A 27957-nucleotide genomic window follows, 5' to 3' on the forward strand; every position below is an offset into this window, starting at 1 on the left:
GTCCTTGTCTCCTAAAAGCTCTCAAAATAGCAGGAAACAATATGACACAGAAACAGGTAATAGCACACAACATAACAGAAAAATCTTCTCAGAAGAAGAGGTAACATATGATCTATACCTTAGGAATGGGCAGGATTTCACCTAGAAGAGAAAGAGCTAAATAATGGCTGATTCTTTGCAGAACCACAAGGAAATCTTGTCCAATTCTAGCTGCCAGAAGGAAATGTTCAGACAGATCTTCCGTTTTGTTTGAATAGTGAAGTTTTGCTCATGTGGCTTGAATGAATTGATAAAAAATATAGATAATTCGGATTTGTATGATTTGGGGATGTCACTATGGGCAGTTGACGGATGAACATTCTGATCATCTTGTAGGTGATCTTATCAGGTCTTTGAGGTTATAGAAGTAATTGTAAGGACAATGTCATATTTTAGTCATTCATTATTGCTGGTTTGAATCGGTTGGGTGATGATGGAGATAGTTGCTTGACCGTTTCCATGTGTGTCTTTATTCCATAGGGAGAAAGAGGCCCCCAAGGCCTTCCTGGACCCCAAGGTGAGGAAGGATGCCCAGGTGTGAGAGGACCTAAGGTGAGTGTAGACCTCCAGCTGTGGAGTTCTTTCCCTGTCCCTGTTTTGTTCCTTGAGTTTGAGGAAAATCTGACTTCAACATAGTGTCTTAGCTCTTTCCCAGACTGAGGGGTTCCCAGAAATAGAGCCCGAGAAAAGGAATCAATGCAAATACTTATTGGAGGGGATCTCAGTAAATATTAGCAAGATGAGAGATAAGTTAAGGAAGGAAGGTGGCCTATAAAGGTTGTGATATCAATTAGATTACTACTGTGGGTAGATGGAGCCTAATCCCGCTGAGGAACTGTATGAGCCAGTGTTGAACATGTACCCCAATGTTGTCCCACCCAAGGAGGGAGAGAGCTGGGATATTTATACACCACATCCTATCAGGCATTATTTGCAAGCTGCTCCCAGTAGATATTGATTCTCCAGCACTTCTGACCTGCATTGCATATGGACAGGCTCTAGTACCAGAAAAAGCCCTCTGGCAAAGTCCTAGTGCTGGCAGTTGGAAGGAGATTTGAGAATACTGAAATTTTAAAGTCTAAAGAAATAATGGGTGGGGCCCCTTTTTCAGTGGCTTCCATAAGTGCCTCTTAACATTCCAGGATTAAAGAATCTCCTTTAATAAAGCCAGAAGATTTTCTCTACAACTTCCGACCCCTATAGAGAGTTTTTCTGACTGTAGTGATCATATACTGTACATTCTAACAAGTCACTTTTTCAGTTAATTTGTCCTATTGTTCCTGAAAGCCTTCTCATGCTGCTTAAACACTGTATTCTCACTTTTTTTGGAAAAAAATATGATTATTCTCTTAATAAGTGGCAGGTCATTGCCACTTCCTGCTTGCTCCTACTATGTGAGGAATTACTGATATGAATTTCTTCAAGTCACAGGCAAAAGGGAGTGGTAGTAATCAGAGTGCTGTGATGTCCATTATAGTCACTGGAGAAGAAATCTTCATTTTGGTCTCCTAACTGCATTTTCTTGAAATTCAGGAATATATCATGTCCTAAGTGAAACATAGTTTTAAAAATCTGATTCAAACTCAATTCTTCTTATTTCTTCCTATCTTTAGGGAACTAGAGGATTTTCAGGAGAGAAGGTAGGTGACCTTCCTTCCTCCTCTTAAACTGGAGAGCAATTTCTTTTGGGAATAGTACTGAGTCCACTTGCTTTTCCTTTGCTTCAGCGAAGTGAGACTTAAAACTTTTTGACAAAAACTTTTTGTCAGATGATATTACTAGCCAAACTGCCATGCTAATGAATGGTTAAAAGCAGGGATATATATGAAAATTTACAATTATCTGTAATAACTTAACCACCATATTTATCACATGAGGCTCTGAAAGAGTTGATCCTGGATCCAAGGTATAGTAGGGAGGGTCTGGTCAAGGTGAGTATCAACTGGGAGATGGATGCTGGGAGAAGGTATGAAAGCAGCTGGCACAATAAGGGAATGACTCTACATTTGGATCCAGAAGCAAAGTACCCATTCGCTCATTCATGCACTCAAAAAATATTTTCATAGGCACCCACTCTGTTCCCCACATTATCCATGGGAGTGGCTACAAAGTGATGAACAAGACAGACAAGGGCTGATAGAGCTTCTTTACTCATGTCTCCTGGTACCACTGATTCACCCTTATATATATTGGCCTGTGGTAAATATATCACATAATTTTAGTCCAGGAGTTTGGTGTGCTTATTTTCATGCACTAACTCAGCTGTCCTTTGGGTTAAAAAAAGTGCCTGAAACTTGATTTCCTTGTACAGATAGTAGGAGTAAATCAACTATACCACACATGTAATATGCATTTTATTTGGCTTGAGAAACTCTGGACTTTTTTTCTCCTTCAAAAGATGTTTTATAATAAATATGATTTTTAAAAAGGTTTTTATTTTTATTTATTTGAGAGAGAGCAAGAAGGAGAGAGAGGGGGGCGGGGAGGATGAGCAGGGGGAGAGGCAGAGGGAGAAGCAGACTCCCAACTGATCAGGGAGCTCGACATGGGGTAGGACCCTGGGCGGGGGATCATGACCTGAGCTGAAGGCAGACCCTTAACCAACTGAGCACCCAGGCACCCCTATAATAAATGTTAACTGTCATTCTGAGATAGTTGGCAAAATGAAGGGCCCATGAGTTGAAAAGGATGGAATAGTTGATGAGATGTCACTCTGCAGCTGCCAGTTTTTACTCTTATCCAGTTAGCTTCAGGTTTTCTGTTAAGTTTTCTTATCATTAACTCTCCCCAAGTACATACATGTGGATACACTCCCATGTAAGTCCTCCTTAATCTGAGATCTTCTGAGTTTCCATTATGCAAATTAATTCAGACATATTTGCCAATGACAAATTTAAAAAATTAATTTAAAATTAAATTAAAAAAAGCCAATGACAAAAAGACCATCTATAGCATACAGACAATCAGTGGGAAATGTCTCATTCAGTCTTGTGGAAGAGCTACAACCTGTTCCCAGTGCAAAAGTTGAAAAAGAAGTCTATCTATTTGAAATTTGAATTTCTTTTTTCTTTTCTTTGGAGCCTAAAACTGTCAGGAAAAAACAGTGTAAAATGCTAGTGACTATTTTGGGAATGAAAATGATCATTGTTTCTTAACATATGAATGCAGTATATAAATGTCATTTCAGAAGGTCTAGATTTTTCTTCCAACTAAGGCAAATATTAGCAAGGAAATTAATATCAAAGCAATAAGCACGTATACCTGGTCCTCTTTTCTCTAATGGTTTCATCCTCCTTTGCTCCACAGGGAAGCCCTGGTGATGAAGGTGTTGATGGCTTGGTTGGGGAACAGGTATAGAAAGTTTCTCCTTTCTATGTTTCTCCCTCTACAAGCTTGGCATTTATGCTCTCTATACTTTCCATGATATGGTCTAGAAATGTTAGCATGCGTACTCAACAGTATCTAAAGTTAATCTGTTATTTACCCTTACCCTCAGAATATAAGGACCCTAGAAACTTATTTTTTTTTTAAAGATTTTATTTGTTTATTCATGAGAGACATGAAGAGAGAGAGCCAGAGACATAGGCAGAGAGAGAAGCAGGCTCTATGCAGGGAGCCTGATGTGGGACTTGATCCCGAGACTCCAGGATTATACCCTGGGCCAAAGGCAGATGCTCAACCACTGAGCCACCCAGGCATCCTGAGGACCCTAGAAACTTAGCTCCAATCGACAACCTCCCATAATCACATGTTATTGTTCAGTGTTTTATTCCCATATGTTTTTGCTATCAATAAGATACTGTTACAGTTACCATTTTACTTAGTCATTGCTTATCCAGCTTTACCCTCATATTTGTTGATGCCTTCAAAAGAACCTGAAAGATCCTGTTTCTTTTGCCTCAGGTACAACTTTTAGAATTTACTTTAATGAAGGTTATAAACACCCTTGGTTTTTGTTTCTCTGAAAATCTATTTTACCATTTTTTCTTGAAAAATAGTTCTCAGGGAAATAATGATTTTCTTTCAGCACTTAAAAATGGAATTTTGTAGTCTTCTGGCTTCAGTTATCTTCTGCCTCTCATTATTGCTGCTAAGAAGTTATCCATCAAACTCATTGTTGTTACTTTGTCAGCAATCTTAACAAAATATATGATGCTTTAAAAGTTTCCATTTCTTTCTAGTGTTCTGCAGTTTCAATATGATGTGTCCAGGGGTGGGTTTCTTTTTATTTATCCTGCTTGGGGCTTGTTAGGCTTTTGAATTTGAGCATTTGTGCCTTCTGTCAGTTTTGGAAACTCCTTAGCTAATTCTCGTTTTGAAATGTTTATCCTTCCTATTTTCTTTAATATCTCTTTATGGAAGTCTAATTAGAAATTTATGAGACCTTATGCTATCCTCAATGTCTTTTAACTTCTCTTTCATATTTTTGTTTGTCTTTCTCTGCTGCATTTGGAGTACTTCCTTCAGTTTCAAGTTCACTAATCCTTATGTCACTTTTGTTTAATATACCATTTAACCTGTCAATTTTTCATTTTGATTATTCTGATTTTCACTTTAAGAAGTTCTATTTGATTCTTTCTCAATTCTGCTTGGTCTCTTTTTTGACAGTTGCTTATTATTTTACTCATTTTTTAACCTATTTAAGTATATGAAATATACTTATTTTATATTCTGCATATGATAATTCCAATAGTTGTAGGCAATACAAGTCTGATTTTGTTGCCTGTTATTCCTACTGGCTTTTCCTTCATGGCATCTCCCTCACATAGTGGTGACTTTTAACTTAAACTCATTTTTAAATAAATTTCATCTGTGAGAAGTCACTAATGCCTGCATTGAGATTATTTGCCTATGTCACATACTTGGTGGCACTTCGTCCTGAGATCCCTTTAAAATAAGTGATGAGCTTTTGGATTTTCACACTGCAGTCACAGAGTGATCAGAAGTCCTGAGGAGAGCCAATGGCTATTACTTCTCTGGATTTCTACTTTCTCTTTACTCTGAGCTCTAAGGATTTCTCTTGTTCTTTATCAGCTCATGAACATTTATGGAGTATTTTAAACTTTGTTATCTGGAATTTTATATTGTTTGTCAAAAAAGACTGTTCAGGCATCTAATCTGTCACATACAAGTCGAATAGTAAAGCTCTTGGCTGGAGTGTGAAACTATGTGAAAAAAGTTTCTGGTGTGACTTGATACACAAAGCTTCTTTGAATATTTATTTTTCTTTTTCTAGGGTAATCGTGGAGCCCCAGGGTCACCTGGAGAAAAAGGAAATAGGGGAAATCGGGTAAAGTGTGAGGATATTTTTCTCTCATATTCCTATTGGATAAACTGACCTTGACAGTCTATTTTTAAGTTCTGGGAAAGAATCCTCTGGTGGTTTAAGTTCTAGATTGGGAGTTAAAGGGCAATAAATATTAGCTATTTGCAATCTTTTTAGTTAAGACCCTTCTGTGTAGCTAGTGAAATGAATGATGTAAACTGGCTTCCTTAGCCTTTGGAGCTATAATCGCCACGCCCTACCTCATGGGCTTTGCAAGGCTCCCTGTCACCAATGATTCATTCTAATACCATAGGTCTCTCAGCCACATCCTTCATTATTCTCAGTCCAGAACTGTGTTTCTCAGTCAGACTGTACTACTCATTGTGCCTTGAGGATTCCTTGTGCATGCCCCTCTCTGTGTCTTAGCTTGTGCTAGGTACCCCATCCTTGAGCAGCTTTTCCCTGCCTCCATCACCTTCTGCCCAATTTCCAGCTTCACTCTTTCCTCCTCAGGATGCCCTCCTTGATGATATGAGTCTGTAGTGCTCTCTCCCTTCTCTATATCCTTCCCACATACATTATTTGCACTACCTGCTTGACAGGGATTATTTATTGCCTTGTGCTGGTAATTATATTTCTATGTAAGGGAAGGAAGGTGTATGGTGTATGTACTACAGCTCTCCTTTCCCATGCCCATGGCAGACATTACTAAGTAAGTATGGAATCCAGGCAGAAGGATCCATCTCAGAACCATTATCATCAGTTTCTCTTGATTGGATTAGATAAAGGGTTGGGTTATGTTTTTTTTTTTTTTTGCCCCTTATGGAATTAGAGCAAAGCTTTTACCTCAATATGTGGATTGGTTTCCTGATCAGATAAAACAAAGAGTCATAAGAAATGATTATTTATTAAGGGAGGTTTAATTGATAAGCTGCAATTTGGGGACTAGATTTGGAGAAGGTGGAGGAACACCACACTTTTTTTAAGACTAGAGAGACCTGTTTCCATCAAGTTTAGTTAAATTCAATAAACACATGTTAAGGACTTCCTACCTGTAGAATCTATGTAGTAAAACACTTAGAAGTTGGGCATGTCATAATAAGAACCAAATGCTAGCCTCTGTATTCCATTTAATCTCCTTAATGGCCCAATAAGAAATTTGCCTGGTAATAAATTGGATAGCGAGTTGGAATTTAGAATTAACTAACTTACCTTTTATCATTATATCAGGCCAGGAAAGAGGTTAAGCAGGAGTTATCAGTAACAATAAAAAGTGGCTTTTTTTTTTTTTTTTTTTTGAGCCTAGAGAACATTCCATTCCCTGTGTATCTGAGAACCAGATCCCAGAGATGGGTCCCACTTCATCATGCTCGGAGTGTGGCATATACCCTTTAGAAACAGGCAAATAATACAATTTGAGGAAGGTTTCTGGGGTAGGGGCTTTCTCCAACTCTATGGTTCTGTAGGAACTACTTCACAGAGGGGGTACCATTAACAGCAGGTTTTAAAAGAGGCAATTTGCTAATCATGCCATAGTCTTATGGCAAGTTGCATCACCTTGCTGGTTCTCTTTCTATAGTAGGAACTCCAGAAGTATTTTTCTCTCTTTTGCTCTTTTTCATGAGATCTTGCTGTACCAGGGCTGCCCATGTCTGTGGTAGGGAAAGCCTTCTTCTGATGTGTATTTCTGTGTAGGAGTATCAGGGAAAAGTAGAAAGATCAGGGATTTGGTGGCAGGGAGAACTGGGTCCAACTTCCCTGAGCCTTAGGTTTCTTGCATGCAATATGTAATTCCTGAGTTATGAGGGTCCAGTGAGGTAATGCACACAAAAGGCCACATATATCACAGATTCCCAATATGCTCTTTTCTGCATCTCAGCCTCACCTATTTGGCAGCAAATGCCTTAAAGTTCAAGTACTAAATTGCTCTTCTAATGTGATTCTCATTTTGCCTCTTAATGTTTTCTTTCCTTTAGGCAATAGATGATCTTTTAAAGTGACACTTTTTTTTCCCTGTGATTTAAGGGCTTGCCGGGACCACCTGGATGGCCTGGAGAGCGCGGAGAGCCTGGGTTAAGGGGAGACCCTGTGAGTGCTGGTTGAAGGATTTCAGCTGCTTTAACCCAGGGACTTATAAACAGTTTGCTTTGACACAAGGATGGCAGTTAATTATTCATTAATGAGGTATCTGTTCCACCTATCTTAGCCTTGCAATAAATAAGAGATTTGTGAGAAAACCCATTTTATAGAACATTTGGGTTCTTAAAGAGTTTGCTACTTTAATTGCATTGGGTATTTAGGATTTCTGAGCAGGCCCAGACAATTAGAAAAGGTCCTCCTTGGTTGGTGCCTTTTTTTTTTTTTAAATACTTCCTGTAATTTCTCTTCCCATCTTTCCCATCTACTTGAGGTAAGCAAACTTTTCTTTTCTCAGGGGAATCCTGGAGCAGATAGTTACATTCAAGGCCCTAAGGGAGAAAAAGGAAGGCGTGGACACCAGGTAAGATGATCTCTGTTCATTTGGGGATGCTGATACATTTGGGAAAGATGTTAGCTAGTGAAGAAGGCTTGAGCATTTTGGTTGCATCAAATAGAAAACCAGAGAGTAAAGCTGTGGGACTCCACTGCCCATGGAGACAAGACCTCTGAATGCTAATCTCTACTTATATCCTATCCTCAAATCCTTGTCTCGTGGTTTCTATTTCTTCTGGAAAAAAACTCATTTCCCACACTAGGAATATGCATTACTTTATCTCTTTTGTCCTTGGTTTCTTCATCTTCAAAATGAAAGCATCAGGCTCAGTGATGCTAAAATCTTTTCAGTTTAAAAATTCTCCAATTTCATAATGATGTCTTGATTTAAAAGCTGATCAGGCCATTGCACCACTGACTTGCTTTCTACCACAGCCAATGTTGATTGATGTGAATTTAGTACTAGCCATTTTTTAAAAGATTTATTTATTTATTCATCATACACATACACACACACACACACACACACACACACAGGCAGAGACATAGGCAGAGGGAGAAGCAGGCTCCCCACGGAGACCCTGATGCGGGACTCAATTCCAGGACCCCAAGTTCATGCCCTGAGTCTAAGGCAGACATTCAACCACTGAGCCACCCAGGTGCCCCAACTACCAGCCATTTTTAAAGATATGATCCTTGTCTAGTCTGGAAGACTGGAAATATCATGACAGAAGGCATCACCAAAGGTAAAAGATCTGTTAACTTTGCAGATGCCACTAACTGGTTGGAAGTCATATTTAGATTTTTTAAAATGTCCTAGTGATTAAAATGCATGACTGAAATATGACTAAAGTAACCCAGTGCCTCAGTCCTCATATCTCATCATTCTCAATTTCCAGGGACAAGGTCTGCACAACAAAATGTTTACAACTGTAAAGCAACTTCTTTTTGCTTTGAACTCCAATTTGCCTCCTTTGACAAAAATTTAGGATGTTAATTCTCTTCCTGGATTGTGGCTTGTTCCATTCATTTTATATATGTCCAGGCCCTGAGCAGAATCCAGTTTGTAACAGGATCATTTTTGCGTAGCTATGCAAGAAAACCATCATCCTTACTGCAAGAATTTCTCATCCTGTTGTTAATTACAGTTATTTTGGATGAACTCCATTGAGAAGGTTCTCTTGGATGAATTGAGATCAGAAAGGCCTGTAAACAGCCGCTCAATCAGTTATGGGGTTGAGCTAAGAGAACAGCAGGGCAGCACCCCTTAACTCATTTGGGCTTTGGTTTCTTCATCTGCAAGGTGGGAAGGTTAGAGAAACCATTTCAAAGTTTCCATGAGTTAGTGGTTGTCATGGGAGGAAAGTGTATGAGTTGAGCTTTGTTTCCATGGTTTCCTCATGGTTTTACAGCTGGGAAGGAACTCAGGCCTCTAGACAAGCGCTCCAGTACTCTGTGCATCACAGAACCTCAGTCATGGGGAGAAGCTCCTGCTCCTGGTTTTCCAAGGTCTCCATTGCTGACTTTATAGCTAAGGGTTAACTTGGAACTTCAGATCTCCGAATTGTGTGTGCAAACAAAAATTGTGACCCTCTGAAGTGGTGCCATGTCATACTGAACTTGTGTTTCACGTGGTTTCCATTCCCATGCTGAGCTCAAAGAAGGGTGCTAATTCTCTGACTAGACTTAGGGAATAAAAGTCACTCTCACCAAATGACATAAACCTGATGCTGGGGATGCTGAAATTCTAGCTTAAGTGCCATTATAAAATAAACCTTTAGGGGTCAGTCTTTCCTCGGTACAGGTTTCCTTGGCATTCCTATGAAACCATTCTCTGAAATCAAGTATTCAGAGAAGCAGCAATTACCATTAATTTCTATGGAAACGTTTTCAAGTGTTCCCAGACCCCCAAAATAACTTCTCTTCGGCTTCCCTTATACCTTAGGACACATCTTGCTAAGGGATGCACAACATGAATTGAGATGCACGGATGCTCAGAGTTCAAAGCTATGGTGGCTGGATGCTGAGATGCTGAGCGTGGTCCCCAGGGAAGAAGCTTGGCGGGGCCTCTTGCTTCATGGGGTGCATGCTGCCTCTGTGAAGGCTCAGTGCAAAACCCATGCTGAGTGCTGTGTTCAGCACTTTTACTTTTCACTCTTTTCCGTAAAAGTGAAAATCCTCCTTGAATTTCTTTTGGTTAGTGAAACCTGGTACTAATGTTGGTTTGAATACATACTTTTTTAAAAAGAAAGGATACCTGAATTCCTTTCTGAATTGAACCAAGGAGCAGATTCTGTGTTGCAAATTGGATGGAGACAGTCCCCTAAATGAAGCAATCTTTTCAACAAAACCTAAAAGCTTTATTATACAGCTAGTATTGGGGAAGGGATGGAAAACCCGTCATGCTTTTCCACTTCTGAGGAGAAGGAAAACCAATACAACCCTTTTTGAAGGCAAATTGGCAACACACATCAGCTGGGACTGCTACTTGTTGTTTGTATTTTTTAACATACAAGTGACAGAAAGCCTGACTGGCAGTGTTAAGCTAATAAACGTATTTTTGACAATCTGGGGAAAGGTAATTCGGGGTTTGGTACACTAGCTCAGTGATGTCATCAAAAGCTAGGCATGTCATCAGGGACTCAGCCCCTTTCTTCCGTGGTGCCATGTTCAGTGTGGTGCCTGGGTTTAGCAGCCCAAGTATTTTGTCTTTGCTTTTGCATAAAATGCCAGAAAGAAAGGAACTTTCCTCCCATCAGGGCACTGCCAGCAACATTCTCTTTTTGGATCATTTGGTTCATTGGCTGGGTCCTGTGCTCCCTACCTGCCCTTAACTCATTTTGAGAGACCCAGAGAAGGCAAGTGTCTGACAGAGGAAGTGAGATTTCCATGATTGGTTTAGACCCATCATAATTCATCCTGTGGAGCTGGGCATGTTGTCCCAAATGAAACAGATTTTATTAGCAAGAAAGAAAGAGGCAAGAGTGTTGTGTAGCCCCCAATTGTGTCTGCCACAGATTAAGGTATATGTGTCCTTTGATCCAGTCTTTCCAGTTCTAGAACTTTACCTAGAAGCTAATTATGGACCACAAAAAAATTTGCCCCAAGGATGAAGATTAGATTATTAGATTTTAAATCACTACACTGCTTGAATGTCCAATGATAAGGGATTGTTTACATCAACAATGGCACCCGATCAAATATTACTAAGTCATGAAAAATAGTTTACAAGACTATTTCATTACAAGAAAAACATTTATGATGTAATATTAAGTGAAAAGATCAGATTACAAAATTTGTATTTAGCAAGAGTCCAAATCATTTGAGGGTTAATTGGAGGTCTTATGACATTTCTCTTCCAAATATTCAATAAGTAACTTTCAAGAACAAGTACACTCTCTTATCTAGAAGTAATATAGTGATCACACTAAAAAAAATTAATGTAGTGCAAAAATCTTTTTTTTAAAGATTTTATTTATTCATTCATGACAGACACAGAGAGAGAGAGAGAGAGAGAGAGAGAGAGAGAGAGAGAGAGGCAGAGACACAGGCAGAGGGAGAAGCAGGCTCCATGCAGGGAGCCTGATGGGACTCAATCCCGGGTCTCCCGGATCACACCCCGGGATGAAGGTGGTGCTAAACCGCTGGGCCACCGGGGCTGCCCAGCAAAATTATTTTCTAATATGCAATTCGTATTCAGATTTCCACATTTATGCCAATGAGGCCCTTCATGGCTATTTTTTATTGTTGTTGTTCTGAGACCCAGTCAAAGAGCATATGGCATATTTAGTTGCTTTGACTCAATAGTGTCCTTTAGTCACAGCTGTTATCCAGTTATCTGTTTCTGTGACATTGACATTCCCAACCAGTTATTTTGCTAAACATCCTTCAGGATTTGTCTGATTGTTTCCTCATGCCTAGAGTCAGGTTAAACATTTTTGGCAGGAGATTAAGTAAGACAGCATCCTTCTCAGTCAGTTGTCTGCTGTCTTGTTACAGGTACATTAATTTGGTCACTTGATAAAGATGGAGTTCACTGGATTTATCCATCATAAACATACTTTTCTTTGTAATGATCAAGGAATCTGGCAATGATACTCTGAGACTGTAAAATTGTTATTTCCTGACAATCTTTAAACACTCAATGATTCCAACATCTGCCCAGATGATTTCTTTGCTATGTTGGCTGCTAAAAACTGCCTACTTACTGAAATGAACAAAACAATAAACATTTTAAGAAGGAATTTTTTTTATATATAGACCAATTATGAGGGTGCCTTGTCTAAAACCTCCTTTTTCATACAGTCTACCATATTTTAAAAGAATTCCCATTGTAACACTACTGGGGCACCTGACTGGCTCAGTCGGTTAAGCGTCCAATTCTTGATTTTGGCACAGATCATGATTTCGGGGTCCTGGGATCCAGCCCCATGTCAGGCTCCATGCTCGTTGGGGAGTCTGCTTCAGGATTCTCTTTCTCCCTCTGCCCCCTTTTTCTCTCAAATAAATCTTTTTTTTTTTTTTTTTAAAATACAGCACGTAGATACTTGGGAATACAGAAAAGTAAAATGTAGAGAAAAAATTTATAGTTTCAGTAGCCAAGAAAAAATCAGTTTATGAAACTTTCCTAACTTGGTGATGGTGAAGCTACTCTCCCTGAGAAAGTCAGAAAAGGATCGTATGGGCTTATTAAAAAATGTCCTAGTACAGTATAAATAAATGAGGAAACATCATTTTGTCTTTCTCCATATTTGGGATGAATTAATCTTTCAGAGAATTTAACACACTTGAAAAGAATTTATAACATATTTTTCCTCCTTCATAAGCTTTTGATAAACATAATTTTTAATGGCTGCATACTATTTCAATAAGCATTTCTCCATGATTTAATCAATATATCTGTCCTTGCAACACAAAAACAGCCATAGTCAATACAGAAATGTGGATTTCATATAATCAACATATCTCTCATATTGTGGAATATTTATATTGTTTTGGAATTTAATGTATTATAAATAACAATTGGAAGAACAGCTTTGCACAAATGTTTTCATTTCTACATTTCACATTCTTTCCCTGTTTATGTGTTCTTACTGAGTTAGCATGTGATTTTACTGAGTATCTAAAATATCCCTACTTGGGATCCAAGGTGATTTCCGTTTCTCCTGCAAGATGGACTCGTTCTTTCTCTGGACACCACTCATTTTCTCATTTCTGACCTTAAAGAAGTGAGAGCACTAAAAGGGTTTCCTCATCCTAACTGTGTATAACCTCTCCCTCCACCATCATCTGTGTATATTGGTCACTGCAGATGTGCAGAGACACACTCTTCTACCTTCTGTTTCTGTCTGCTGCTCTGCACCCTATATGATGGGTAAAAAGTAAAGCGCCAATATTTTTCAAGTATTAAGCACAGGCTATTGGGGAATATGTCTGACTACTTTCCCAGCATGATGAACCCCAAAGAGTTGTCACAAGAACAATCTTGGGGGAAAGATGCCTACAACCTGGTTATTTTAAAACACCAGAATTAATCCATTTGCTTCTAGAGAAGTGCTGACCTATAGAACTTTCTGAGATTATATATCCTATATCTGTGTTGTCTAATATGGTAGCCACTAGTCACATGTTGTTACTGAACACTTGAAATGTGTATAGTATAACCGAGAAGCTGAATTTTTAATTTAATTTAATTTTAATGAATTTGAAATTGATAGCCACATGTGGCTAGTGGCTTCTGTATTGGAGAGCCCATGTGTGAAGAGTAAGTACAGAAGGGTGTAGACATCTAAACTTATATTCCCTTTACACTTTTCTTCCTTTTCAGGGAAGTTCTAGTTTTGATGGGCCTCAGGGAGTACCTGGAAATGTTGGTCCTCAGGTAAGTACAACCACTCATGGGTTGTATTTCAGCTGCTTTTGTGGAGGAGAGAGGTAGGCTGGGGTGAAATTGGCTTGTTTCCTTCTCTAAGGTCTCTGCTTCCCTTCTACTTGTAGGGGCCAAGAGGAAGACGAGGCATGCCAGGGCTAAAGGTCAGTGCTTTCTGGAAAGACTTGCTTCTCATTCTCCAGATATGGCTACTTTAACTAGTACTCTCTGGGCTCAAGGGATGTGGTGGTTGGGTTGTTTGAGGTTACAGGAGGATCACTGAGAAGTTTTCATCAAGACCTTTTTCGTGAAGAAGAAAAAGTTTATGTGGTTCTCTGCTTCCCCTCCAGCCTAGTATAATATTTTATTTAGATTGAAAATAAGCTAATGCCATAATGAATGGTTTTACCTCTGAAATAATGATTTTTCCATTCAAAGAAGTGGGACTTCCTGCTGGTGCTCAAGGGGATCTCATAGTCCCTAAGCAAAGAAAAAAGACCAAGCTTTTACCATTTATCCAAATGGGAAGGATGTGATTTGAGGGTAGGATAGGGGGTGCTATCTCTGTGCAGGAAGTGTATTCTACTAAGCAATTATCTAGCACCAGTCACTGTCCTACACCTTTATTTCTAACACCTCCTGCAAACCTTTCTACAACCCTAGGAATTAGGAACATCATTGATTACCTTTTACAGATAAGAAAGAAAATACAGATTTAGCAAAACTTGTTAGAGGTCAGATGGCTAATAATCAGTGGAGATGGGATTCAAATCTAAAGATCAGGATGCTCTTGGGAATTGTTATACAAAATAAATTTATTATGTAGACTTTTCTCTAACACAGTGTGGTCATGCTCTGCTCGTAGTTTTTCTAGCATTCTTCTGATTTAGAGATGGAGGAAAAGTCAGAGATCGATTTATGTTAACTCTGACCCCAAGTATGTCTGTGTCTGTGTGTTGGGCAATGACTTTTGACCTCCTAGGTACAAAAGAAGATAGCACCTCTAGTCTTTAGACCAAACAGTTTAGAAAAGCATGGATATTGAGAAATTCCAAGTCTCAAAAATCCCACCAAGTAAAATATTATTTCTCACAAAATGTTTAGGATTTGAAGTAAATTCTTAAATATTTTCTTATACTATTAATTTGGTTTTAATACTTGTGAAATAAATAATGTCTTGAACTATCATTTTATCCTATGGTTTTTATCCCCATGAGGCAGAAAGAAATAGGCTAAGTTTTGGAGAAATTAAATGGCTGTAGGCAATGGAAGGAATTTCCTACTCTTGAATTATTTCTTTTATGATGCTACGTGTAGTTTATCTAAATGTCTGCTCACCCTGGGTTCATTCTCTCCTTGGTTGGGTCATGGTTATTTTTGTTTCTCTTTGTCACTCCATCTCCTGTATTATCCTTTTTTGATTTAATTTAAATCAGAGTGAAGCCTGTGCATAAATTTAAAGTTAAACCACATTTGTAAGCTTAGTAAAAAATATCTCCCTGTCCATTCTTTCCAGCTTTTCAGGAGCACTCACTTTCATCTCCGTGGACTTTTCCTTCTGGTATTATTGCTGTTTTTCTTTAATTTTTATTTATTTATGATAGTCACACACAGAGAAAGAGAGAGAGGCAGAGACGGAGGCAGAGGGAGAAGCAGGCTCCATGCGCCGGGAGCCCAACGTGGGAGTCGATCCCCGGTCTCCAGGATCGCGCCCTGGGCCAAAGGCAGGCGCCAAATCGCTGTGCCACCCAGGGATCCCTTACTGATGCTTTTCTAAGCAGCATGCTTACTCTGGCATTTCTTGGTTCTCAGTTTGGGATGTTTTTCTCTTGATTTTTGACTATGGGGGAATAAAAATTTTTCTTAACCTGCCCATCTCCTCCTTCATACACTTCCCTCCAGCTCATCCTTGCAATATTCTTATTTTCTTCACTTTTCGTCAAGTCAGTTCATTATTCATATGATGAGTAGGTAAATATTATTTACATCTAGGTAATGTTTGTTTTCCTTGAGGCACCCTTTCTTCTTATTTGTTTTGTGTTTTCTATGCCCATTATCAGTTAATTACAAAGCTCTTTGAGAAAACCGATAATCTCCCAGTATATTCAAACATGTGAGGTTTATTTCTCTTGGATTTCTCCTTCCTGGGCCCTCTATCCTCCTGCTCTAATTCAGACTTATTGCTCTCTGGGTCTCTGCACTGTTGTCTTATGGGGACAGATTGTAGAACAGCGACCTCTCATTTTGGGAGCAGAGAATAATGTATGCAAACTATTGTCTTTAATAGGAAACCTCTCCATGTAACACATTGTAATCTTGATGAGTCCCAATAGTTGTTTGCTCTTTTTCCTATTCAAGTTTTGAGTTTTTGAAATAGAGATAAAATCATAACTATTTGTAGATTCCAGTGTGAAGTGGGCTTATCCAATATGTCAATAGTTTGCTAGTTAACACACTGTGGGAACATTGGCCATACAGACGCATTTATGTTTTTGAGGCTGTAACTTGCTAAAGATAAGCAAGTACTATTGGAAGAGTACAGTTTACAGAGGTGCTGAATTCCAAATTACAGCATCCCTTGGACCTGGGGAAAATATGGCTCATTATTGTCTAGAAAATTAGATATGCTGGCATCTGCAAGATGCATAATAAATTGGAATTCTAAATAAGATTTTTTTAAATGAAAAACATTGTATTATGGCAAACAAATCAATGCATAGATTATTTTGGCAATAAGGGAAAGCTTTAATTTGTTAATGATGATAAAATTAAGAATATAATTCATTTTTAAGTGTCCGTAAACCCACTAGCCTCCTGCAATTATTTTCATGTTTGTGTGTTTCCTATACTAGGTAGACCATAAAGAGTTATTATAGCAGGTATAGTATTTTATAGTCTACTTTTCTGTTTCCAAATCTTCCTATTTCATATATTATAGCATATCTGTAGAGGAACAATGATTTCCTAAACAATTCTAATGTTGAGCATTTAGGTAATTTTATTACGTTAGATATCATGGTCAGTGATGTAAAGAAAAACTGTATTAAAGGGTTTTTGTTTTCTTCCTGCTTTTGCTTTGCTGAAATGATTCCTTAATATAAATGTAAAATAAATGTGTGTATAGACATGGAGGTATAGTAAAAGAGTGTGAAATTTGCTCAATAGAGCCACAATGTTTTCAGAATGCTGCACTTGGAATGTCAGTAATGTGATGTGAAAACATTTCACAACCTATTTCAAAATTTCTAGCTACATGCCTTTTAAAACATAGTTACATTTATAAATCTAGAAATAAACTATTAAAGAGCAGAATAATATAACAGGAATGATTAATAGAAGTGCTTCCCATTTACCTGAATAATTTTAAAAACATAAGAAGCATGAGGAATTGATCCATATAGTGATTAATTCTGAGTTTAAGATTTTTTCTCTTTACGAATCTATGAATAAATAGTAACCTTCCCAACACATGAACAACGTTAAAAAGAAGGCAGAATAATTCACAAAATGTGTATTATTCTCAACCTTAGAAAATGTATCTTCTCTGTAGAAGTGAAAATATTAATTTGAGGGAGAAATCAAGTCAGTTATTAGATGAATCATGTTAACAGCTCACCCTTTGCCTAGAGAGCCAGCTTAATACTATAAGAATCTGTAGGGTTCTAATGCCAGTTTTCTGTCATTTCTCTATGTACTGTATGTGTCTTACCCAGAATATTGCATTTGTCACTGTGTTCAACATTTTGAGTTTCTCCACATGGGATAAGGATCCTTAACACCAGTGAGCACTTAGCCCATATCCCTTAAAAGGAATGGATGGGATTTTAGGAAACTGTTATTAAGTAAAATGGGAGCTTGGCTTATTTAAACAAAGCAATTTTGCTTCTGACACCAGCTGAGACATGCAAAGACTCTGAAAGACAGTAAGAATCTGTTTTTCCAACATAAGTCGAGTCCCCTCTCCCCATATCCTCTCCAATTCCATACCCTAAGAGAACTGAGCACAGATGATCAAAATCTTTTTTTGTCTTTCTCTTGTGGCTTTCAAGTGACATCTTGCAAGGAAGCCTGCCTTCAATAGGAACACTAATGATGGCTGTTGAACTCACTAAGGTTGGTTTATTTTGACAGGGTGTGCGTGGAGAATCTGGTGAACAAGGTTACCAAGGAGAGCTTGGATCTCCAGGCTCACAGGTTGTATTAGTGAACTTGTTTTTAGTAGTAAAGGATACTTGTTTGAAATTATGACTTAGCTTCTTTTATAGGATTTAACATATATCAGAATGGCCTTGGATATCTCTTTTCCAGAGCCTTCTGAAGCAAATTGTACAGTCTCTATCCTGGGCAGGTTAAACTCCAATAGCTAATCTTTACTGAGTTCTTATGTTTCAGATATTAACTTGTATTAACGCATTTGATCCTTTAATGGGGGGTTATTATCCCTATTTTACAGAGAGAAATGGAGGGATGGAGAAGTTAGGTAAATTGGCCAAGCTCACACAACTAGTAAATGATAAAGATGGGATTTGAACTCAGGAGGGCTAGTTACAAAATCTGTACTCTTAATTACAGATTACAAGGGAATTACAAGAGAACAATTCAGATTGTTCTGAAGCTGGGTATTCAAAATACTCAAATAGCACTTAATTCATTAAAATTATATTCAATTTGGCATGAAAAATCAGCAAAGTGTTAGCTATCATATACAGGGCACTTTGCTAATAGGGTGGGATGTTCAGAACATTAAGGCAAGGAGGGGTCTTGCCCTCAAGTGGGGTGTTGTAAACTAGTCAGTGATAACTGGAAGTTTGAACTTCCAACCAGCTCTTTTGGAATCTTCTAAGCATAACCCAAATCTGTCATTCTGCAAACCCTTCTGGAACATGTTCTACATCTTTCTTTTAAAGGCCAAATTGTTTCCAAGTATCAAATGGAGAACTTTAAAACAACAAATGTTACTAACACACTGAATCATTCTCCATAACCTTAAAAATTCTCTGAGCATCAGGGGATAATTTTGAAAGGTTTCTGTTTTTGTTTTTTTTTTGACTTGACAAAGGTACTAAAGAAAAAAATGGGTGATCAAAGTGTAATTAGAGATTTGTATTTATTTTATGATAGAAAATAGTGTCTGAACATAGGGGGAAACAACTGAGAGATGGATTTTTGCCTTTCCTTTGATCACTGGCTTAAATCAAATAATTTGGACCCTCCGGCACTGCTTCGTTATGGCCTTCTCTTTTATACTCACTTTATCATACCACTGAGTGCATGGGGAATAAGTTGTGTTGTGAGCCATGAGCAAGTTAATCAATAAGGCCTCTCCTTAATTTCACCTTCCACCGGCATGTGGGTATGATGCTCTATTTAAATAGGTGATCACAATACCTCACACAGGAGTATAGAAGCCATGATCAATGCTTCTAATAGGAAAGCATTTCTCAGAAAAGCTAGAGAAAAATTAATGTTGAAATCATTAAAGTTAAATAGGTTGGAGAGAAAATGAGTACCTCCCCAGCAATGTGCCCAGTGAGATTAGGCTACTGAAATGTGCTATTGGTTCTTGATAAAATCAAAGTGTACTCTTGGTCCTCAGCCCTTGTATCTATAAAAAAAAGGTTGAATTTTCAAAGAAGATCGATATCCTAGCAGCCTCTCTCTCATTCCCCTTTTAGGATTTAAAATTAGTTGGGTGTACTAAAATACAAAAGCAATGTCCTGAAATTTTAGGGCTCATCAGATTCAACTGCAGAGGTCGTTACAGATATCGATGCTGAAGGCTCACATCTAATGCCTCAGGTGGAGCGAGCCTGGCATGTTTCCCCGCAGATGCTGCTGAGTAGAGTGTGATAAACCTGATAGTGCTGGGACAGGGCACCCAGGTTTGTGCTCCCATCGGTGGCCAACATGACTTTGTGGTTACATGGAAAATATGTCACTCTATAAGCATTGGTTGAATTTTAATTTCATCTTTGATCAGGGACTGAGAGGAAGGCAAGGACCACCAGGGAATTCTGGACACAAAGGCTTACCGGGTGCTGAGGTAGGTTTGAAAAATTAAAAGCTGCAGCAGAGCTGCTCATTAACAAAGGCCAGTTCATACACCTGAGTGCCAGACTAATAAGTAAAGCTACACTTGATACCCACTGATTGGTGGATATCAAGGGTTTCTAGAGATAGTTAATTTGATCACTGGCTGTACCCGCTTCTACTCTAGGTATATTGTGGGAATATAGTGATCAATGAGATTGGGTCAGAGCTCCAAGGGTGTTTAACACAATCTCATAGTGCCTTTTATAGTGCAAGAAAAAATAGAACTGTAAAAGGGGTATAAATGACTAATTTACTCCTCATGAACGTAAAAGGAAGCATTACTATCCCAATTTTTATGGATGAGGAAACCGAGGCCCCAAGAGATTAAAAATGATTTGTCATCTGGTTAGTAAGTGTCTAAACTGGCTTCCAGCTTGGCTCCCTCTGGTGCCCCTTCTGCTCCTGACCCAGAATCCCTGTGGTTCTTAGAAGAGTCAGATCACACTGAGACAGATGATCAGGAGTGCCTCCTAATGATGGGAGCATTTGACATAGATTAAACCCTGAGCAACATGATTTAAATTAGGGATAAACATCTGGGTTTGGAGCAGCTCTGGGATGGCCTATGCCCTAGTTCTGTTTTTACTCTTGATTAGGAAAAGTCTAGCCCTGTAACCGATTGTTTTCTTTCTCATTTGGTAATATTTTGTTTGGAGTGAAAGTCCAGGTGTTTGTCTTCCCAATCTCCTAATCAAATGGTATTTTTCCCTCTAGTAGCCAGATCATTGCTCCAGTGCTCAGTACTTGGTAGATACGGACTCTTGCGCAGAAAGCCTCCCTCCTCCTCCTCCCTCCGCTCCCCTCCCCCTCCCCCTGCCAGCCCAGAGGTTAAATGTGCATATGAAGCATTTTGTATATTGAAGGATACAATTAATTGACTAAAACATGAAAGGTGATTTGTGAGTATATTACCAGTTCCAGACTATTTCAATAATAATGAGTCAGACAGTTAATTCTGTGGCACCCAAGGTGATCTTAGTCCTGGTCTTGTTGCAGGGGGTTCCTGGGCCTCCAGGGCCAGTTGGTGCGAAAGGAAAAGTTGGACTAACAGGAATGAAGGTAAGTGTCAGAGAACACGTCTTTTTTGATTGCAACTTGGGTTTTCTTATACGTGTCTCTCCTACTTCCAGCAGGAATTTCTGATATGGTTGGTGGTGGTATTGACTGGCCATTAATTACCTTATAGCTGGATGGACTGATAGAGTAGGAAAGCCATATAGATTGACATGTAGCAGGATGGATGGATAGATGGCCACCTATATCAGTAGGCAAAGACATACCAATAAAAAGATAAATATGTGGATTTGCTACAAATATAGTTTCTCACATTCACACTTAGAAAAAGCCAGAATAATATAATATTCTGTTACTACTGCTTTGTACCTGGTTTTTGTTAATTTTGCCAAAACCTCTACTATATTTGTTTGTTATCTGTATGTAACAAAGTCTAGAGGAAGATACTTACCTTGGATTGTATGGTGATGCCAATAGAACCTGGAATGGGGGAACTGTGGAATCTCTAAGGAAAATGACATAAAATTGCATGAACTCATAGGAGAAAATTAATTTCATGTTTACTTTTTATTGCCAAAGGGAGAGCTTGGTGTTGAAGGAGCCACAGGCCCACAGGGCCCACAAGGACTGAGAGGGCAACCTGTAAGTCTATTTCCTCTGTTTTGGACTCAATTCAATTTCTTGTTTGTTATTCATTCTTGTTTCACACAAAATGATGATATTCTTGATGAATATTCGGGACACAAATATGATATCACCAGAGCTGTTGTGAATCTGAAGAGTCAAAGATTCTCAAACTCCTCCTGTCAATAAAGAACCTAAAGACATCTCAGGATTTACTTTGTCTTCTCCCATGTTGTTGAAGAGGGAAGTCCCTCTTCTGTTTGACAAAGCTGTTTTATAATCATTTGAGACTTTTTGGAGTACAGACAAGTTCTATGAGACTTTTTTTTTCCAGGGAAACAAATAAGACAGGCAATCAGAATCGCAAACTTTTAAGTGCATGGGCTCAATTACCCAGAGCATAGAAATAACCTTTGGAGACCATGGATCATCAAAGGTTTACTTCAACAGATCATTCTACCAAAGACAGGGCTATGCATTTATACCTTCCTTAGTCATCCCTCTAAATACAAGAGTAGGTTAGGTATTTTATGACTATTTTCAATTCACCATTTTTATTGGAATGAGCTTTATGGTATGGAAAAATGTTGTCTTTCCCGCAGCTCCTATTTATTTGAGACTTCTTTCATCAACAGTGGAGAAAACCTGATGTTGCTTTATACTCAGCACTGAAGTTTTGTTTGTTAGCAAGGGGAGAAGGAAAAACCAGACCAAAAAGCTCAGACTTGATTGTGGAAAGGGAAAGAACAGAACAGGATTACTGTCAAAAAGAATCTGGGACAGGTAGTGTTTTACATCTACACTTAATCCAGATGATGAAGTTAACACTGTTTAACTTTGTTAAAATATCCTAATTTAAAATAATGCAAAGGTTGTTCTTGCAGATCTCTCCCTAGGGAGCAATGTCTTTCTGGAAGGTATCAATTCAGGAATGTCAGAGGCAGATATCTCCAAAATAGACAGTTTGGGTCTCTAGGGTTGTAGATGCCTGAGGCTTTGTGTGTCCTTCAGCAGAGAGAGCTAGAATAACAGCAAAGGAACCTCATTTGCATCCTTTTTGTCCCCCAATAATTCATCTTTGGCAATATTCTTTATCTTATTCTTTTTAATTTTCTAACATTTCAAACTTTTCCTCCTTAGGCCATAAGAAGGAGATCTATATTTCCTGGCCTTATTAAACCAGGCTTAAAATTTAACCTGGTTTTGACGGGCACCAAGGAGGGCACTTGATGAGATAAGCACTGGGTGTTATACTATATGTTGGCAGATTAAATTTGAATAAAATATTTTTAAAAATTTAAACTGGTTCTTTGCAGTTGACTATGTGGTTTAGTGCAGTTTTTATCCGTTCAGCAAAAAATACCTGAATGTTTCCGAATTCACTCCTTAATATGGGAAACACACTGTGTGTGTGTACAGATGCTAAGATCCCAGTAGTATCGTCAACATATTCATAATGTTGGCATCACCATCACCTCCACTTTGAAACAATCACTGCCTCCACCAACTGCATCCACTTCTATCACTGCCTCCACTGCCAGCACCATCATCATGACCAAAATCACCATCAACACCACTGCTACCACTGCCTCCACTACCACTTCCACCACCACCTCTACCACTACCACCACCACCACTGCCACCACCACCTCTACCACTACCACCACCACCACTGCCACCACCATCACCTCCACCACTGCTACTACCACCAATCACCTCCACCACCACTGTTATTATGGCTCCTTCACCACCACCACCTCTACCACCATTATTACTCTTCTGCCAACATCATCACTACTACTGTTGCCATCAACAGCAGAATAATGACCACGTTCTCAAGTACTTTTTCTGAGCTGGCATTGTGCAAAGTGCTTTCCGTGCATACTCTCACTCAATCTTCCCAGCAACCATGCTATGTACGTGGTGTTTTACCCCATTTAACAGATGAAGAAGCTGAAAACTAGGTCGAATAATTTGCCAAAGGCCCTCATACAGCCAGTTTGGAAATGGAATGAAAATTCAAGTCTGTCTGGGTTTATATCCTATGCACGGATTCACTCAATTGCATTGCCTCTATCCCAATCTTTTCCCCTAAAGTCTGTCTTTATCTAGCGATTTACCAAGTTCTAGAGCTTCTGCTATTGTTACTTTATCCTGCAAGAAAAGCCCAAGGGGGATTTTGTATGGTGATTTGGCTTCCTACAACTATGATATCATCTTGCGGAGGTATAGAATATTACTGAAGAGTTAAAAACTGGAAAAAAAAAAAAAAGGACTCATTCCATGGTCTTTAAAAATTTTAAACCCTTATCCTCTCCTTATCCTGTAAAGATAGCTTAGTGTTTATCCTATGAGATAGGATAAGCCTCTACCAAGCCCTCTGCTTTCACCACTTCCTTGCACTGTTGATTAATCCAAGGGTTCAGATAATATAATCAATAAAGTACTGATCTGGGTAACTCTACTATTTATCTTGTGTCATTTTCTTAGGGTCTTTTAGGTCCAGATGGATATGGACATCCGGGAAGAAAAGGAAAAAAGGTGAGGCTTACCTTACAGAGTATTCTGAGCTAAGGACTATAGTTTTTTATTTTATTTTACTAGAATAAGACTTATTATCCAAGTGGTGTGCCAGAAATGGTTTCTGAATGCTGTTTATGACATGCTGTAGCTGCCAGAGTTCCCTCCTTGGAAAACAAAAGCTGATTCTGTTACTGCCTTATTTAAAGATCAAACACCTTTCCTCATCTTCCTCCTGTGCCAGATCTTCCCACCCGAGCCAGGAACTTCCTTGACCCCTTGCCTTTGCAAACACTCTTGCCTATATTTGGGATGTCCTTACCCATTTCCCTCTTTTGGAAAATTTTTACTCATTTTTCAGACCATCTCACATATCAACTTCTCCTTGTAGAAGCCCTTCTTAGATTTCCATGGGCAGATTTGGTGGTCCTATACTCTGTTTCTAATGTGCATTGGTCATATTTCTATGGTAGCCCCTTTCCACTGAGGCTATATTATAATTTATCCCTACATATTTATCCACCTTCCAGTTGGTGAACTTGACAGTAGGTTGGATCTTATCCAATTTTCTATTGCTGGGGCAAGCCTGGCACAGAGTAGGTACTCAACAAGTATGTTCGAATATTTCTACTCCCCTAAGAAGATGGTATTTTAGCATATTGTAGTTAATGGATTGCTGACAGAGGTTTTGAAGAATGGAAGTCCTGTGAAGCTTTTGAACACTCCTACAGCAGCAAATAGCAATAGCTACAGTTATCCTGACTGCTTCAGCCTGCAAGTTGCTGTTTATTGCTTCATGACATAAGAAATCACTAGGATATTTAAGGATGCCCAGCTACTTAACTCCAGGCTAGCTTCTGTGAAATTCTCTTCTTGCCCTTGATGGCACTGCTGCCATTTTATCGATCAGTAAAATGCCCTGAGTACAATTAATGGGTATAAATGCCCCAAACATCGTAAGCTCTTAGCAAATATCTGTGCAGTAATGAACAATGGGGACCTCAGTGATAATCTAGCTCAGCCTTTTTGATTTACAGATGAGAAAACTGAGGTGCAGAGAAGTGATGTAGCTTGCCAGTGGTCCCACAGCTGGTCACACATGATTAGAGATAGATCTAAGTGTAGAAGCTAGCTCATTGGAGCCCCATCCTGGGAAATTAAGTCTTTCATCTTTAGTGGGGAGTTTGCATAGCAGAGGAATCCTGGGTAGAATTCAAATGTCCATGTTTTAAGCCACGTCCTGGCCCTGCACTAAATCCAAGGGCAGCCTATGCTTATTGTGGTATGAATAATGTTGTGAAACACACAGATTCAGTCCACATTTCATGGGATTTTCCTGGCAAGGCTTAATGGCCTTACTTTAAACAGGCCTTATTGCTGCTTGGCTGGCTGGCTGCCTTCCCCTTGCCTGTTCACTCTCCTCTCTGAATTGACTGTTTCATACCTTCTCCCCTTCCCTCAAACTTCTAAGATCAGCTTTCTCTTATACATTTTAGCAGACAGTTGTGCTTTCTGTTTCATTGTTAATTAGGAGAAATAGAGAAATGAGCAGAGAACCTCTGCATACATCCACCACCACAGAAGCTAACCTACTTGGCTCTGTACCCTGCCTTCCCTCCTACTGCTATGGATTAGAGCCCATGCCCTTATCTAAGACTGATTGTGTCTCTCATGGGCTGGATTCCATTCCCTTTTTGCTTCGTTAAGGTCCTGGCTCCTTTTTCTTCTTCATCATCAAATTTTCTTCCCTCTCCATAGATCATTCTTCTCAGTATACAAAGAGGTAGGAATAATAGCCCATCTAAAAATCAAACAATAAAAACTCCTCACTTAACTACATAGTCCCATTGTCCTCTTTCTCCCTAGCGGCTGAGTAGTTCTATATCTGTGGTTTTCACCCAGCGGTAATTTTACCCTCTGTGCGGAGTACACTGGGCAATGTCTGGAAATGTTTTGGTTATCACAACTGGTGGTGGGGATGCAAATACCACCTAGTGAATAAAGACCAGAGATACTATTTTTCATCCTATAGTACACAGGATAGTCTCTTACAACCAAAAAGTATAGTCAGGTCCAAAATATTAGTAGTGCCAAGGTTGAGAAACTCCACTTTGTTTCCTCTGGTTCTCTCTAACTGATGACAATTGAACCTTCACCCCTTAGCTCTGTCCACTCAACTACATCTGCTTTGGTCAAGGTAAAACCCATGGTGCTAAAGCCAGTGGTTAGTTCTCTGCCCACGTCATACTCCAAGTCTCAGCAGCATTTTACAAAGGTGGTCATAGGCTTGTTCTTTAAACCTTTCCTCTCTCATCTTCCAGAACATACCACTTCCCTGGTTTTAACTGGCTCCTTGTTCTCTATTTCTTTTGAATGTTCTTGACCTCTAAGTATTAGAAGACTCAGGGCTCTATTCCTGTACTTCTCTTATTCCCTTCTTTACTTACTTCTCAGATGACCCTATCCAGTTCCATGGCATCAAGTATCATCTATCCTGTGATCTCCAGTGTACTTCTCCAGCTTGGACCAATCTCTTAAACTCTAAACATGTTTCTACCTTAAAATTGGCATGTCCCCAAACAACTTCCTCCTCCTTCCTTTCTCATCCTCCTGTTCCTCCTTCTCCTTCCTTTATCCTTCCTCTTTTGTTAACTTTTGATTATGGAAAAATTCAAACATATGTACAAGTGAAGAGACTAATATAATGACATCTCTCCCCATGTATCTATCATCTAGCTCAAACAATGAAAAGCCCTTGGCTAGTTTTATTTTATTTCATATGTACTCCGCCATGCATGTATCCTTCTCCCAATTATTTTGAAGCAAATCCCAAGTATCAGATATTCCATGAATATATATTTCAAGTTGTACTTCTAAAAGATTCTTTATAAATAGAACTACCATACCACTGTCAATCTAAGAATTAACAATAATCCTTTAATATCATCAGATATCCGGTCAGTCAAAATCAATTCCCCTGACAACCTGTCCCTCTGCTAGCCATCCCCATCTCAGGGACTAGAGCTTCCCATCTGTCAGTTGTTTAAGGCAGGCACTTGCTCCATCTTTAATAAGTGCTCTCACCTATATTTTCCCCATCAACAAATGCTGTGAGTCTACATTCCAAATAAATCCGGCATTTCATCACTTCTCACCCTGCTACCCTCTGGGCCAGGCCACCTAACTGGGCTCCTTGCTTCCATTCTCACCTCATCTAATTAGTCCTCTGAGCAGCAACCGGAGCCATATTTATTTCTTTATTTTAAGGTTTTATTTTCAAGTAATCTCTACATCCAGCATGGGACTCAAACTTGCAACCCTGAGAACAGGAGTCACGTACTCTACCGACTGAGCCAGTCAGGCACCTCTAGACCCATCTTTTAAATGAATAATCAGATCATGTTATTCTTTTCCTCAAAGCCAAGCTTCAACTCCTGATGTCATTCAGAATTAATTCTGAATTAATTAATTAATTAATTAATTGTTAACATGGCCTACAGGACTCTCTACCACCTGGCTCCTCTGTGAACTCTCTGACATCATCTCCTCCTACTCTTCTCCTGCCATTCTCTTTCGGAGTTTGTCAAACATGGAACACATTCATATTCTTGCCTCAGGCTCCTTCACACACTCATTTCTCTGCTTGAAATGCTCTTTCCCAGATACCTGTTTGGCTGGCTTCCTCAATTTATGCTGGTCTTTGCCCAAAGGCAGCCATTACCAAGAGCTTTGTCTGACCACCTTATATAAAATAGTTATTTCCTTCCCAACCCCATCCATGCCATTCTTTATCCCTTAATGCCCTTTCTAGATTAGCATTTATCTCTCCCTGACATATATTTATTCTTCCCTAACAGGCGAGTTCCATGATAGCAGGGTCTTTGTTCTGTTCACTGCTCATTTCCCAGTATCTAGGATAGTGCCTGGCACGTAGTAGGTGCTAACTAAATATTTGCTGAATGAACAGTTGCTTTGTAGTGTGCCTTTGTTTGTTTGTTTTTTAAACATTTTATTTATTTATTTGAGAAAGAGTGAGAAAGAATGAGCAGGGGAATGGGCA

At 39.0% G+C, this 27957-nt stretch overlaps 1 protein-coding gene across 1 annotated transcript in view; it reads left to right on the forward strand.

Moving 5' to 3' along the window:
• Nucleotides 1–27957, forward strand: part of LOC610614 (collagen alpha-4(VI) chain-like) — a 108336-nt gene that overhangs the window by 50791 nt on the left and 29588 nt on the right. The window contains exons 14-26 of the mRNA XM_038570811.1: nucleotides 520–591; nucleotides 1653–1679; nucleotides 3346–3390; nucleotides 5276–5329; nucleotides 7331–7393; nucleotides 7740–7805; nucleotides 13605–13658; nucleotides 13775–13810; nucleotides 17778–17840; nucleotides 19627–19689; nucleotides 20736–20798; nucleotides 21333–21395; nucleotides 23868–23918. Coding sequence (XP_038426739.1) covers nucleotides 520–591; nucleotides 1653–1679; nucleotides 3346–3390; nucleotides 5276–5329; nucleotides 7331–7393; nucleotides 7740–7805; nucleotides 13605–13658; nucleotides 13775–13810; nucleotides 17778–17840; nucleotides 19627–19689; nucleotides 20736–20798; nucleotides 21333–21395; nucleotides 23868–23918 — 720 coding nt within the window. The remainder of the gene's footprint in view (nucleotides 1–519; nucleotides 592–1652; nucleotides 1680–3345; nucleotides 3391–5275; nucleotides 5330–7330; nucleotides 7394–7739; nucleotides 7806–13604; nucleotides 13659–13774; nucleotides 13811–17777; nucleotides 17841–19626; nucleotides 19690–20735; nucleotides 20799–21332; nucleotides 21396–23867; nucleotides 23919–27957) is intronic.

The sequence above is a fragment of the Canis lupus genome, chromosome 23 (genome assembly GCF_011100685.1).
Source record: "Canis lupus familiaris isolate Mischka breed German Shepherd chromosome 23, alternate assembly UU_Cfam_GSD_1.0, whole genome shotgun sequence".
Classification (NCBI taxonomy): Eukaryota; Metazoa; Chordata; class Mammalia; order Carnivora; family Canidae; genus Canis; species Canis lupus.